The sequence below is a fragment of the Protopterus annectens genome, chromosome 3.part1 (assembly GCF_019279795.1).
Source record: "Protopterus annectens isolate FY-2018-M chromosome 3.part1, PAN1.0, whole genome shotgun sequence".
Taxonomy (NCBI): domain Eukaryota; kingdom Metazoa; phylum Chordata; order Ceratodontiformes; family Protopteridae; genus Protopterus; species Protopterus annectens.
In genome coordinates, this window is record NC_056732.1 from 50,337,551 (window position 1) to 50,354,089 (window position 16,539).

At 40.5% G+C, this 16,539-nt stretch overlaps 1 protein-coding gene and 1 long non-coding RNA gene across 5 annotated transcripts in view; both read right to left on the reverse strand.

Moving 5' to 3' along the window:
* Positions 1 to 1,700: 1,700 nt before the first annotated feature.
* LOC122797991 lies at positions 1,701 to 9,094 on the reverse strand. The gene is made up of 2 exons (XR_006364201.1): positions 8,784 to 9,094; positions 1,701 to 1,860 (listed from the first exon to the last, which is right to left on the reverse strand). It is a non-coding gene; the product is annotated as an uncharacterized LOC122797991 (long non-coding RNA).
* A 25-nt stretch (positions 9,095 to 9,119) lies between these two features.
* RAD54B (RAD54 homolog B) overlaps positions 9,120 to 16,539 on the reverse strand; it is a 1,676,581-nt gene continuing 1,669,161 nt past the window's right edge. For all 4 annotated transcript variants that reach the window (XM_044066559.1, XM_044066560.1, XM_044066556.1 and 1 more), the window contains exon 15: positions 9,120 to 9,524. In XM_044066559.1, coding sequence (XP_043922494.1) covers positions 9,286 to 9,524 — 239 coding nt within the window. In that variant the 3' untranslated portion in view covers positions 9,120 to 9,285. The remainder of the gene's footprint in view (positions 9,525 to 16,539) is intronic.

Consider the following 16,539-nt stretch of genomic DNA (forward strand, 5'->3'; position numbering starts at 1 on the left):
CAGGCAGGAGAACAGACTACTATTATTCACTTGTCTGTTTTTTCCTGCCTGCAGTATTTTATTTCTAAGGCTGCCTCTGTGTTCTTGTATTGCCAGACAGCCAATAGAGCTCTCAGATGTTATAGACATTTTTTAAAAGTCAAGCATTAGTATCCAGGAACAGTAACTCCACTCTCTTTCAATCTGGCATGATAATAACTATGACAAGAAAATGAAATGCAGTATCTGTTTTCTAAGAGATGCTTGCAGGCCTCTTTTTAAAGTAGTTGCCAGTGTGTATGTTTTACATTTTAGTTACACCAAACAACCGGTTAACATTCAGATATTTCTCTGATTGTTTCCAGTGCATTCCTTTTGTGAATTGCGCTATCTAGCCTGTTTCACTAATTCATACACCCACTGCATACAACACCAGAACTAACTATACAATACTGATGAACTACATTGGTTTCCTTTGTCTTTCTTAAGTCATTTACTTCTCTCATTTTACACTGTTGTAGTACCTTTATTTAAAGAACTATAAACAGTATTCATTTTATCAGACAACATCCAGTATAGCCCCCTTTCTGTTTAATATAAACTTTCATTTTAACTAAAATGCTTATTATAATATTTATATTAATCAAATAGTCATTTTCTGTAGTACTTCCTGATTTCAATGGGTTTAAGGTGTCCCTCAGCATGCAGCTCAAATTACAAGACTATCACACCCTTTGTCATATAAACATGTATCGTTTTTTAAATAGTGTCCTTGCTGTGTGGCACAGACTGATATTATGAATACTGCCCTATCTTTACATTGGACTCTGAATGCCATGAATCTATCACTAATACTAATTACATCCCTCACCATCTTTTGTAGACTCTCCCTCACATCAATTCTAGCATCACTTTTAGCTTGTTCTCCTCCTGAGTAGTTGACTATGGATCCCAAGCCAAGTGTCTTCGCTGCACTGCCCTTGCATCTGGTCTTCTGGATACACAAGATGTCCAGGATCCTCCTTAGCATCATGTAATCCACTTTCAAGCTGTGTCCTGTCAGTGAACCTATACCGAGTGTAGTAATTCTTAGTTCATGTTCAGCAGGTTAACTAGTTTTATGCCCAGCTTTTGCTTAACAGGGCTATCCTCAGGTATTTCATCTGGACAACAGCTGGCCAGTGGCTTAGTGACCCAAGTCTGTTAGGCTTTGACGGGCACACACTGGCCAAAAGGGTAACATACACCCCTCCCACCATTAGCATGATTCCCTTGTGTAGGTTGGAGTAGGCTGGGTCCTCAACCCACTTACTGGCAAATACACATGCCCATTTTGGTGACATTCGTGAATGTGACCAAATCACCTAGAGCTAATTTGTAGACTGTTGAGTGGCTATAGCCCTCACATGACATGCAGTCTGTGATCTGTGTTCTCCTATCTAAAAGATCATCATAGTCCGTGCCTAAAGCAGTTGCTCTTTACAACTCCTCCCCTGATAGGCACCACCTAGAGTCTGTGCTGATACCCAGAACTCCACTTCTGGATGAGACTAAAGTGGAAACACTCCCACAGAGAAACAGAGAGCATGAGAACTCCAAGCACTGGCCTGAGGTCAGGATAAAACCTTGTGGTATGAGTATGGGAGGCAAAGACTTTAACCATTATGGTAGCTGAAGTGTTTGTGTTTTGTTATGTTATATAAAACAGATAAACTATAATCTTTGAAATGCAAATTTTTTATTCATTCATATAAGATGTCATATACTTTTATAGCCTATGTAATGTGATAGACACTCTAGAATGGAAATGCTGTCAGAAATGTGCCAGAGGAGCGTTCATCTTCAGCCAACACTTGCAGGTACCACTGATGTCAACAATTTCTTAAAATAAAGGAAAAAAACAGTTCAACAGTAAATAAGTTTTAGATATAGACTGCATTTAACTTTAACACTGAAAAGTTTTCTCAGTTCCATTTTGCTACAGTATGCAGTTTTGCAGCAAACAAATTCTCAATATATCCATTTAAAAAAGTAATAAAATAGTTTAATTTTGTAGTTACCATCGACATTCTGTGCAATTATGACCTACAGTATTAATGAGCAACCCTTCTGAAATCTACCTTGTTGGTCAGTGTCCAAGGACATCACTTTGCATCACTGCGTGACCGCCAGAAAAAAAAATGGAGCGCACAAAGGCTGAGTCACCTTTCTGCTCCAGTGCAACGACAATATGATGGGTATTAGAAGGAAACAGGCAAACTGAGGAGTGCGTTACTGTAAATATTTCAAGAATAATGTCAAGAATAAAAGAAAAGGAAATGTCAACAGTAACCTGCTACAAAGTACCCTTAAAGTCCGAGCGGAGTGATCCCCGTTTACAAAGTGTTAGGCCCTAACATAATAACATGCAGAAGATGAATTCAGAAAACATGTTAACCACAGACACATGTAACCTTTTATAACTTACCAGCCATACTATTTTGTTTTTATAATTATGACATAGGCAGCAGAACAGCTTTCTAATGAAACAGTTTCCTTTAAGTCACCTGAATGTTATTGATAGTGCTTGAAAAGGGAAATGCCAAACATATAGTAAGGATTAAGGGAATGTCAGCCTCTTAAAGGCAGTATTACCAAAAATGCAGATAACAGTAAGAATATTGTGGCCATACTTTTTTAACCTCTTCGTACTCCACTAACAATACCTTTCCTTGCTCAAAATAACTTTGCTGTTTCCCTGGTGTCTGGCCATAGGTACATTACCAGCTGTAATCAGAGCTGAGCTGAGGGGATCCATTGTTCACCTGGTGTCGACCCATAGGTACATAACCAGCTGGAATCACAGCTGAGGGGAGCCATTGTTCCCCTGATGTCTGTCCATAGGTACATTATGATCTGTAATCACAGCTGAGCTGAGGGGAGCCATAATCCAGGAGCAGTTCAGTTCTTTTTTATTAGTCTGCATGTCCTCCCTGCGGTTGCGTGCGTTTCCTCCAGGTGCTCCGGTTTCCCCCCACATCCCAAAGACATGCTGTAGGTGGATTGGGCACTCTAAATTGACCATAGGAGTGAGTGCATGCATGTGTGTGTGCCTTCAGTGGAAGGTTGGGTGCCGGTCTGGCAATTCGACACTGTAAAACTGCACTGCCACTCGTTCTGCGGGCCGTTGTTCCACTGTGGGGAGCCCTAACTGGGAAAAGACGAAAGGAGGAGGAGAAGGAGAAATGGAGTTTCATCAACATGGATTTCCTAAAGACTAAGAAATTTATACACCTGCCCTATCCACCTAACTGAACCCACCCCACAAGAGGCTTGGGAATAAAGGGTATTATGTGAACTGCCATCTACCTCCCTGCAGTCAACACCATATAACAACATAAACTGTTAATACCAAAGACAGCAGCAAGGTTAATATTTCTTCTACATTGTTGTAATTTAAGAATATCTAGTAGCAAAGTGGTCTACCCAGGTGCCCACAGCACTAGTAGTAGTGGAGTAACCTCCCCCATTGGCAACATTTTGTTTGTAAGCTCTTTCTTGAATTAGCTAAAGGGAAGCAGTCATTAAGAACTTACCCCACTCCTGGCCGGTTTTTAACTGTTCTCCCCAGTTTAGAGCTCACTGATTGCCTCTGTAGGATATCTCTCTGTAAGTCTCATGGTGGCTGGGTCCCGCTATGCTCGGCTCACTCCACTTCCCTACCCTGCCCTCACTACCTCTAAATTTATTCTAACCCTAAGTCACCTGACCACTTCCCACAACCAATCAACAACGTCCCATAACACCCCCTACAATTTCTCTACTACACAATAACACCCCTTGCATCTACTTACAAACATAAACAAACTATGCTAACCTTATTTTCATCTCTCCTACTGGCCCTCTCAACCCTAACCCATATTACATCCTTGCACACATACACACCCCTGCCACATAGCACCTATTATACTACACTTACCTTCACACCTACCCCTACATACACAACTTTCCTTATCACCCCATCATTATTTAGCAACAACACTATACTATTTTTACAAACCAAGTACATCCCACTATCTAACAACAGAAAAACATCATGTAAACTCCACATACATTCAACTAACTATCAAGGTTCAACTTTTTTTTTAAGAAATACCTCCTTACCTCTGGTGACATCCATCCAAACCCAGGTCCAAACAACATTATACCCCCAAACAAACTCCCTGGTGATCTCCTCATCATAAACCTTAACTCACGTAGTATATCTAACAAACTTCCTCATTTACATGCACTCATAACCCACTACTCCCCTGACATTCTTACTATAACAGAAACCTGGCTAAAACCTAACACACAAAATGAAGAGATCCTCCCTCCAGGTTATAATATCCTATGTCTAGACAGAACAGGAAAAAAAGGCAGGGGCATTGCAATTGTTTACAAAAATTCTCTCTCTCTCCAACCTCTATTAACACCACTACCAAAATTTAATAATGCTGAGACCATTGGTTCTGTGTTACTCATAAATAACAAAGAGAGTATCATTATTTTATGCGCATATATCCCTCCAGGCAACAACTCTCAAACAATTGAGAATATTCTACAATGGTCTAAAGACAATCTCCCACAGGAGACTATTATACTACCAGATCTAAACATGGACTGGCAATCCTGTAACTCAAAAAAAAACCCCCACTAACCACATAAACTTGTATGGCTTCACCCAACTCATTCAAGAACCTACTAAGTTTGACAAAAAAATCCCATAAAGAATCAATACTGGATTGGACATTAGTTAACTTCCCTGCAAATAATTATCAAGTAGATAATCTACCAGACAGACTTAACGATCATCTTCCTACCTTTCTCCTAAGGAAACGGACCAATACTCCAAAACCTACAGTCTACAGACAAGTCCGAAATGATAGTAATGTCAATAGGTTAATAGGTTAGTACTAAGCTAACTGCCCTTGCGAGCCATTTTAAGCCTAGCCAATTATCCCTTGTGAGATTCAAACCCTGTACCTCGTGTTTGTAAGGCAAACACCTTAACCATTACGCCACCCTCCCCAACCCTCCCTCTACCTCTCGCAATCCACTACAACTCAACACTTTGTTAAAAAAAGTAATTGGGAACCACTTTGTAGCCTTGATTTTGACCATGCAGTTTAGTATTTTAACAATACTCTGATTAACATCCTCAACTCTATTGCTCCAGTAAGGAAAATAAGAACCAAGAAAAACCATGATTCACCAAGTCCACTAGAGACCTAATGAAAACCACAGGCAAGGCATGGAAAGCTTGGAAAAAAGATAACAATCCCCTAGCTAAACAAAACTATCAATACCTTAGAAACCAAGTAAAAATACAAAGCACAATAAAAAAAAATACTTCTTAGATATGCAAAATAAACACTCCAATAATCCCTCAAAATTTTGGCATGCTATAAATACCCTATTAAAACCAGGCAAAACCTTCACACCAGTGCCCTCCTCCACCACTACAAAATCAAATAGTGAAATAGCCTCCCATTTTAATCACCACTTTACTGAATCCATTATATTACTATCAACCCAACTTTCACAAAATACCTTCCCATGTATACCAAAACCTAACAACATAACTTCCTCCTTTTCCTTCTCACCTGTCTCAACCTCCACAATAAAAAAATACCTCTTAAAACTAAAGCCCACCTCTCTTGCAGCCAATGGCATACCTGCTCATTTCCTAAAAATGGCTGGTGACACTCTGTCCTACCCTGTCTGTCTTAATCATCTGCTCCATTCAATAATCCCATGTCCCTCAACTCTGGAAAGTCTCTTACATTATTCCCCTCCACAAATGTGGAAATTCCTATGAGTTCTCTAACTACAACCCCATAGTGATTCTGTCTCTCTTATTAAAAATACTTGAAAAATACATACATTCACAGATGATGCATTTCCTTAACTCAAACGAGACCTTCTCCTCTACACAACATGGTTTTCGTCCACACCACAGCACAACCTCTGCCCTCCTATCTTTCATGAACCTAGTTAACCAACACAGAAATAATAACATGTTTGTATTCACCATATTTCTGGACCTCTCTAAGGCATTCAATATGGTTTCCCACTCCATTCTAATAGATACTCTTATCTCTCTATCCTTTGCTCCTAACACTGTTGCATCGTTTAAAAACTATCTAACAGACCGTCAACAGGCTGTCCAGTGGCAAGGAGTCCTATCATCCTTACTCCCAACATCAATTGGTGTACCTCAAGGCTCCATACTGGGCCATCTCCTCTTTTCTATCTTTACTAATAACCCACATACCTCTATCTACAGGCCTCACTCATACAGTACGCAGACAACTCCACATTGATCACCTCTGCCCCAACCCTTACTGCCCTTCAACATATTGCCCAAAAATCTTTTAGCACAGTGGAGAAGTGGATCACAAATATTCAACTTATACTAAATCCTAACAAAACAAAACTACTTCTATTCACCCCAAACAAATCCAAAGCCACCCAACTCTCCTTCTCTATCCTTGCTACTAATGGGACTGTCATCTTCCCTTCTCTTCACACCAAGCTGCTGGGCGTTGAAATTGATAACTTATACTTTGACATCCACATCTCCCAAACTATCAAAAATGTACATAAAAAATGGGGTCCCTTTACATACAAAAATACTTTGTCAGATCAAGCTAGGGTCACCTTAGCTCAAGCAAATCTTCTCTCCACACTTATGTATGGAGCACCAATTCTCACCTATGTCAGAAAATCTGATCTCAGCAAACTAGAGTCATGTTATAACAACATTGCTAAATTTGCTAAAGATTCCCCCTTTAGAACTCACAATTGTATGCCTCTCAGGCAACTTCAGTGGTTTGAACTTCCACAGCTACTAACCTACCACCAACTAGTTATAGCCTATAATATCCAACAATATCCTGACAGAACTCCAGCCCTTAAAGAACTAATAAATAACTACATACCAAACAGGTCACTCCGCTCTGCCAATAAATCACTCCTCTCCATCTCTTCAGCTAATAACACAGCAGGTAAAGCTCTGTTTTCTCATTGTATAGCAAAGTATTGGAATAACCTCCCTCACTCAGTTATTTCAGCACCAAACACAAAACAATTCAAACACTCCCTTAAGTCTCATCTTATTAATTCCTGGTTATGTCCATGTGTTACATAAAGACACATAAACCTTTCTTTCTCATCATCCTAAAACCATGAAACATGGACATAGCAAATATTAGTTGTATGTTAATGTAAGAAAGAAACAGTAAATTAATCTCTTGTCTTAATTTATTGAACTATTAATCTACTGTCTACTTGTACAGTTTGTTTTGAAAATATGTTAAAAGAATGTCCTTGTACTCTGATCTATTATGTCACTGTTTCACTGTCTCACTAACTGGTTCATAACTGATGTATAAACAAAAGAAAACGCTGGGAGCCCCAAGGAAGGAACATGTCCAAAAAATGTGAAGAAATCCAAGTGGAATAACGTTTCGAAATTTAATGAATCCACAAAACCACATACACATAAACGCTTTCAATGAATCAACTGCGTTTTCGTAGCAACTTCATCAGATAAAACAAAGCCAGTAAAAAACAGTTTAAATAAATAATTCAAACAGAATTTCTAGTTGTCCATTGGTTCATTCATTAATTGGAAAATTGATTAACAAGTAAAAACATTTTTTAAAAGAATATATATTTTTAAAAAGATATATTTTAAAAAATGAATACATGTATATATATAAAATGTAATGTGTATGTATATATATAATATATAAAATAGAATGAAATAAAGTAAAATACAATACATAAACCTGTATATGTTTTTAACTTGTAAACCTTTACTATATTAAAATCAAAAATTTTTTTCTTTTGTCAAATGGTTTACAACTTAGCTTGCCTTAATTTTAACACTGGTTTAATGGAAATAGCATCATTTAATCCAGGGGGGGTTGTTGCATCCAAGGTAATTTGCCAAAAGAGCTCTCGGTATTCCAACCGAGTCTCCCACATACCCCCCCTGATGTCCTTATCAACTACTTCTAAAACAAAAAAAGTATATGTAGCCTCATGACAAATTAATTTATGATGATATAATGCATTTTTATGGTTTTGTTTACTAATTTCATAGTAGTGTTCGTAAATACGTGCTTTCAGTTTCCTTTCAGTCTTGCCGACATAAAAGGAACAACACGATTTACATAAAGCAATGTACACTAGTCCATGAGTGTGACAATTGGCAAAACAGTTGCTTTGCAACATTCTATTTCTACTAGTCAATTCCAACTTTGATCCATTGTACAAATAACAACACTGGGAACAAGTCCCACAAAAATGTTTTTACTTGTTAATCAATTTTCCAATTAATGAATGAACCAATGGACAACTAGAAATTCTGTTTGAATTATTTATTTAAACTGTTTTTTGCTGGCTTTGTTTTGTCTGATGAAGTTACTACGAAAACGCAGTTGATTCATTGAAAGCGTTTATGTGTATGTGGTTTTGTGGATTCATTAAATTTCGAAACGTTATTCCACTTGGATTTCTTCACATTTTTTGGACACGTTCCTTCCTTGGGGCTCCCAGTGTTTTCTTTTGTTTATTGGTACTTATTCACTGGCATCACTTTTTGGTTTTTGGTCATAACTGATGTATAAATACCTGCTGTCTCTAATTAATTAAGCAGAGCTTTTCTCCCCGGACCTCCTCTGAAAATGGACCTCGTCCAGTCGGACCATCCCGGTTAACAAATGTAAAATAAAATAAATAAATATATATATTATGACTTAACCAACAGCACCTACCTACGTCCACAAGCATTGATGTCAATCTGGAACTTTCATATGTAGACGGCTGCCCAGGGAAATTCTCTAATCTGCAGTTGGGCTGGAGCCTCTGCCCTCCATAATGTGTTACTGCTGTATCAGGATCCCTCGCCCAGGATAGGCAAGCTGGTAAAATGTCACTCCTCCATGAATGACTCTTCAGTGGCTGGGACTTTTAATTAAACCTTGACCTGACGGTTTAACGTCACTGCATTACGCAAGTGGTTGTACTAATGTTCTACTTGCTACATACACAAAAAAGGAGTTTACTGAGTTTATCAAAAACTACATTTTATTTTTATTTTCATTATTTTATTAAGTTTGGTCCAAGGCTGCATGCAGTAACAAGAATGTGTGCTGCTGGCAGCCATACTGCAGCACAGACAGTAAGAAGCAAGTCAAATGTCATGGGAGAAGCTAAAAGATAGGCATGCCTAATCAATAAAAACAAGATGAGGGAATCTCTTTTCTGAATGCAGTCCTATGTGTTTTGCTGATGAACAGAAACATCTAGATGGTTTGTAGAGTTGGAAAAGATAAAGCTTATATTTTCTCTTGCTTGCTGAAGGAAAGTATTAGGAAAATCGGGAAATGTTCCAGAAAAATGCTTCCACTGCATTAATTCTGACATTGAGAGATGTCGCTGTGAATCTGCCTTCTCAAATTTTGTGCCAAGTTGACAACTTCTTTGTGCAGTACTCTTCTCTGGAACAGAAATTCCTATAAGAAAGTAAAACTATTAATATCAAACTGTGATTAAAATTTTAAACAACAGAGACTTCTCAACTTAAAACCCAGAAAATGTTTTGTTCAACTGTGGACTTAATAAAATGCATACTGTGTTCCCTTATTCGCTAAATATTTTAATGAGCTCTCTGCTGATAAAGACATCACATGTGTATTTGGATTTGGTATTTTTCTTCTCTGTAACTTACTCTTGCATTTACTAGACAAAGCTTACTCCCACAACTCACACACCACCAAGAAATAGTGATCTTCCACCTTTTGTTAAATAGCAATTAAGATGAGGGGGAAACGCAGGTAGGCCACTTTTTAAATTATTTTTCCATTTTTATAAAGTTTATTTTCTGTGACAATCAAACTTATTTCATAAAGTAAATTAGCTATTCCCAACCTTTCCCTCCTGCCTTACCTCATCATCTGGGAGAAAAAAAAAATTTCCAAAAAATACTGTTGTAAAAATTTACCTTACATCTTCATCAGAAATTTCAACGTCTCAGATTTTACATAGTAATTAAAAATAATGCCATTTATCTATCGGAAACTTGTGGTCTTGAGAAATAACTCGACTCCAATGCGCAAGAATAATTTTTTTAACCACATTACCTGAGGCTACAGTCTTGGTTATGTTATCTTCTGTTTCCCTGATAATTTTTCACAATATCCAAGTCGTAAGATTCTGCTACTAAAGACGTTTGTCAAAGCAGGTTGTTTATTTAAAAAAATTACTTATTCCACCAAACATGTATCTTAGGCCAAAGCCACCACGAATGTTGCCAAATTTCCTATCCTATCACACTCATGCCAGCCTTTCTTAGATTTGTTGGGCCACTCCATTTTTTCTGAGTCCAGTATGTTTGTTAAACAACAATTATGTACTTACCATAATGGTATATCTGTGTAGTCTCCTTTCATCTGTCTCAACAGATAGGTTATATCGGATTTGTACAGATCTGTAATGTAACCATAAAGAGCAATCTGAAAGGCGTGCAATCAAAGCAAGGCTCCAGGAAGGTGCAGTGCGGTCCATAGGAGTCATAAAACAGTGCAATATGGATGGGGAACGGCAAGTGGAAATGTTTAGAAGGACAGAAGATGACAACACAGATATATCGTTATGGTAAGTACAAACTTTTGTATCCGATCTTGTCTTTTCCATTCACCTCAAAAGTTTGGACAGAGTTCCCAGCAAGAATAATTCCGGAAGGCACTATGGAAGGATATTCCAGAGAATGGTAAAACCAAAGGAAACTCAGGACCTGGATTGCAGAATGAGCTTGTAATGAGAGACAAACATGAAATGTAAACCAAGCAGCTGCTTCGCAAATATCATTAATGGGAATGTGGTTAAAATGCTGAAGAGCCTGCAACTACTCCAGCAGAATGTGCCTGAGTTTTAGATAGCAGTCCCTTAACCCTGTAAACAAAGATAATACAGACAGACAGTCACCTGTACAGGGTATCCTTAGACACATCTGAACCTAGTTTATAGGTTCATAGGTGTGTACTAGGCTAATGGCCCTGCAGCCTTTACAGGCCTAGCCCATAGGATTACCCTGGCATTGTGCCACCTGACCTTAGTTTCCAGTGCCTCTGTCAAGTAGAGCCACTGGAGTGATTCCCGGGGTGAATTTTCTACTTCCCATCCACTCATCAAGATTCCTCTTGAAGACGGCCAGTGAGGTGCTCTGTTTGACATGTTAGGAAGTCTATTCCATAGCATGGGCAGTCTCTGGGTTATGAACCTGTCCCCCAGCACGTTCTGTTGATTGTGGTAATGAGGTTGTGGTCTCTGGAGCGTGTAATGTGGAGGGATTGGGATTTCTTTAGATGCAGCATTTCTAACAGAGCTGGGTCAGACATGGCTTTGTAAGTCAAGCAGAGATCGCCTCTAAGTAGGCGATATGAGACAGAGAATAGTTGGAGCTTTTTGAGTCTGTCCATATAGAACCAAGTGTTTAAGACGTAGGATCCTCTTTGTGAGGTACTTTTGCTGCCTCTCCAGTTGTTGCAGGTGTCTAGTGAGGTACATGGCAAATGGGGCACTGTACTTGATGACTGGCCAAATGAGGGAAGAGTAGATGGAGACAATGACCTCTTTCTTCCTGGATGCAAAACCCTTAGTAATGAGATGTGTCACAGAGAAGGACTTTCTGACCGCAGCGGCAATGTGGCGGTCAAAAGAGAGGTTACTGTCAACCTGTGTTCCCAGATCTCTTATAACGCCTTCTGTGTTCAGTGGACTACCATTGATGTGGTAATTCATGGGTGGGAGGGATTGTGGATTTCCAAGGTGATCAGTTTGTGGTCGATCTAACCAGGGAGGAGTTGACTGTTAGTGTAGAGCAACGGTCGTCCGTGGTAGTAATGACCAGGTCAAGGATGTTGCTGCCTCTAGTGGGGATCAGAACAGTTGGTCCAGTGCATTGCAATTAATGAATTCCAGGAAAAGTTGGGCAAGTGTATTGGTACATGAGTAGTTTTCCCAGTTAATGGAGGGGTAGTTGAAGTCGCCCAGTATGAGAGTGTTAGGTTGGACCCTAATATTCTCCAGGGTGCTTAGGAACGTGGACTGTGATTCTTGGGATATGGTTGGGGACCTATAACAGGCTACAACCTGAATTGGTATCTTACCCAATGTTAGCTGCACCTGAAATATCTTTGATGCGTTGTGCTGGGCTACCAGTCTGGAGGTGTGTGCATCCTTTATGAATATGGAAACACCACCGCCTTTGGAGCTTCGGTCCAAGTTCTGAGGCCGAAAGGTGTGGAATGAGTTATAGCCTGGTAGTGCAGGGGTGCTTTCTGCTGCCTTGAACCAGGTCTCTGTTACAGCACAAATGTTGTACTCCATTTTAAGGTCTGCTTCTAGCGAGTGCATTTTGAGATTTAGACTTCTAGCATTGAGCAGCATGACCCTCAGACTGCACTTGTTTTTTAGCTGTTAACAGTGGTAATTTGGTCTTTGGAACACTGCCTAAAAAAGGCACTATAGGAGTGGCAAGAGCCTTGGCCAGTATCTGAAAGCCCAGGGGTGACAGACGCAGGCCATCTCTAGCAAAGCATCGAGGTCTGTCAGTCATGTCATCCCAGGCAGACAGATACTGGATTCCCTTAGAATGACACCAGAAACTTAGCCAATTGTTGACATCAATCATTTTCTGCTTGTAGTGTGGTATCATTCTGGGTGATGGTAGGATGCTGCTCAGGGCTAGGGTCATACTCGCCTGGGCTACATAATCCGGGAGCTCCTCCAGGTCTCTCTTCATGTAGTCCAGGGAGGTATGTCTCAGGTCATTCACACCCACATGTACAATGACAGAGTCATATTTGTACCTGTTGTTGAGGGACCTGAGTGTGTGCATTATGTGGCAGATCTTGACAAGCAGCTGACTGCTACTTTCTTCTTACTCAACCTAGTGAGTGGAACATCAGTGTGCCTCACTATTGAGTCACCTATGACAGGTGTGCTGGGCATGCTGTTTTTCCTTAGGGACTTTGGTTGAGTGGCACACTGTTTAGGAGAGCTGTGTGTCTTGTGATTAATGTTGTGTTAGAAAAGGAGCCAAACAACTGATCACTTCACCTAAAGTCCTTTGTATGGTGCAAATAAAAATGAAGAATGAAGCAGATATTTAGCTTTATTTGAAAAAAAAAATGGAAAGACAGGTAGATGTATAGTCTGGTTTGAGTTATTCTCTGAAAATACTTTGGGAATGAAGGCTTGGATAGTCCTGGGGGAAATTCTATCTTTATGAAAAATTAAATATGGAGGTTAACATGATGAAGCCTGTAACTCCTTATGGCTGACATAATTGACACCAGACACACTGTTTTCCAAGACAGAAATTTTAGATCTGCTGAAGCTGCAGGATCAGATGGTGCCTTGGTAGAACTTTGTAATGAGATTGTGATATCCCAAGGAGGCAAGGAGTCCCTCAACTATGGATGTAAAAGAACGTTTATTAAAGCCACAAGGAAGTAATGGAAGCATGCTGTTCTCCCAAACTAAAATTAGATATGGCAGCTATTTGCAAACAAGAGACCCGAGAGGAAATCCAATATGGCAGGCAAAGATGCAGTGATGGGGTCTAGACCCTTACAACTATCCTATCTGGTAAATCTTTTCCACTTACTTTTATAGGTCTTCCTAGTGGAGGGGTTTCTGGGAAGTGGTGCAAATCTGCACAACTCTAAAAGACAGCCTGGGATTTCTGGCCATCACTGGAAGTGGAGAAGCCGAGCAGTCAGATTAAGGAATTGGATGGCTGGATGAGGTCTGGCAGAGAGGTAAGATATCAGATCTGGAAAGGGATAGAGAACCCAGAGTAGGTACACTATGAAGCCAAAGAAAAAGGAACCAAACCTGTTGAGGCCAAAAAGGGGCAATGGGAATCAGGCCACTTTCTGAAGAAACTTGAGAATATCAAGAGTTAAGGTAAATGTATTAAGAGTCCTGGAGGCCAAGAATGCACAAGATTTGTCCCTCTGGAACTGTCCCTCCTGACATATCAGGACAAAGAAGGTGCTGCACTTGGTATTGATCAGGGTTGTGAAAAGATCACAGCAGGGCTGATCCCAGCATCTGAGGATCTTGGACACCACAGACTGAGGGACCACTCGTGTGACAGAAGAATAGACTTGCTCAGCTTGTCCACTGAGATATTGGACTTGCCTGTGACTTGTGTTGCAATGAGAAAGCATTGCGAAGACATTACCCACTGCCACACCCTCATAACTTCTTGACACAATGGGTATAACTGGTTTCTGCTTTGTTTGTTGAAGTATCAGATCACAGACATTGTCCTTCTGTATCTTAGTCAAAACTGTGGCGAGTCAAGCCTGAAAGGTCTGCAACACAAGAAGGACTGCCTCCAGAACATTGATGTGAAGGTTGGTCTGGGACAAGGTACCTTGGACCATCCTTCCTTCAAAATGCCATCTTACCCCAGAGGAGAGGCATCCACAGTTACCATGGTCCTTGATGGGGGAAACATAAATGGGCGTTACAAGGAGGTCGACAGAGAAATCAGCCTCCATGTGATGTACTGTCTGCAGATATTTGTAAGCCTCAGGGGCTGTTGCATTGGTTAATGCATCATGGACTACTGGACGGATAGAGTCCATTACAGTACTCTCGTACAAAACCTTGCATGTGGGACTAGAATGATAACAGCTGCCATGGACCCCAACAGATGGAGAATTAGATATGCTTGATGATTCTGATAGTGTAAGACTTGTGAAACCTGAAGACACAGAGATGACAGTCTGGACAAAAGAAGCCTAGCTACATGAACTGTGGCGTCTAGATGGTAAGCTATGTACACTGTGGTTTGAACAGATTCCACTTTGACTTTTTAAAATTTACTGTAATTCCTAAAGAACAGCACAAATGGAGTAAGCTGTTTCTGGCATGAACTAGTGAACCCCTGGTGGTGGCCATGATGAGCCAGTCATCTTAAGTATAGGAACACTCGGAATCCTTGCAACGCAAGTCAAATTGCTACAGTTGCCATGCATTTGGTGAACACCCAGGAAGCTATTTGTGAGATCAAATGACTGCTAGATTGTCTGGCTACCATACTGTGATAGTAGGCATCTTATACATCCACCGAGCACATTCAGTTTTCCTTCCTCAGACAGGCAGCATGAATGGTACAGTGACCATCAAGGATGACATCTGTTTGACAAACTGATTCAACTGTCTCAGGTCCAAGATTGGACTTCAGTCCCTGTTCTTTCTGGCACTAAAAAAAGCCTGAGTACACTATGGATTCTTGCTGATTTGGTGGGGCATCTTGAATGCTTTTTAGTAGCATTAATATTTCCTGTGCTGCTAACCTTCTGTGTTAGGATGGAATGTCTGGAAGAGACTTTGGTTTAAGTTTGGAAGGGACATTAAGGGAATGTAATAGCCTCTGAGTATTTCTCTCAACACCCAAGAATTTGGGGTGATGGCCTTCCAGACTTGGGGGTAGACAGTTAAGTGCCTCTGATTGCCTTCAGCGAAGGACAGTTGGACAAACTTTCAGGATTGCTGGAAAGGCATGTTGGTGAAAGGACCTTGAAACCCCTAGTTCTGTGGTCCGCTGATACCTCTTGGGTGATGTCCATTCAAATTCCATTTTCTCCCGGGGGGGGGGGGGTCCTATCAGCAGAAGTGTCCTGCGCAAAACTTTGGACTTTTGGAAACAAAAACATCCTCCACCCTTTCTGGTTTTGTGAATAAGACCTCTGAGGTGTGGTGAAATGGATTGTAATGGCAGGCAAGATTTTGTCATCTTGTTCACTCCTTCTTAGGGTATCCTTGACTCCAGGTCTGAATAAAGTAGACCTATCAAAGGGGGTGTTCAAGAAGGATGTCTTGAAGCTTTCCGTGAAATCACACAAATGCAATCAGGCATGGTGGCAAACAGTAAGCAGACACTGGCTGCTTTGGCCATGCCATCCACTGCACTGAACAAAAGATGCATGCACACAGTGGTAGCAGAAAGCACAGTGGCCAGCTATGATTCTAGCACACTATAGGACTCCACTGTTGTGACACCTGTTAGGATTTAGACAGCTGCTCTGCCTGGTCAAACAAACATTGTCATTCAGTGCTCGCAAAGCAAAAGTTATAGATGCATGAACATGCTTTCCAAGTCTGTCCAAAGCATTAGACTCTTTTTTTTTTTTTTTTGGTGGGGGGAGGGATACAGGTACTCTCAATGAAGTTTTCCTTTTTAGTGGATGGATGGATGACGAGGTTCTGATGAACTGGAAACCACAGTGGTTTGTCCTGGATTCAAGAAGGTATGGGCCACCTCTCCTCTTGAGTGGGAAAGGATCTTCTCAATACCTCAAATACCGAAGGTGAAACAGGTCACGAGGAGGACCTCCTCAGGTCTGAAGCCCTCCCCCCGGGATGCAGCCCTGATAGGATCCAATATGGAGGCTGAAGCACAGCTGTAGAGGGCTGAGGTCTTGACAGTCAGGGAAGGCCCAAAATGCC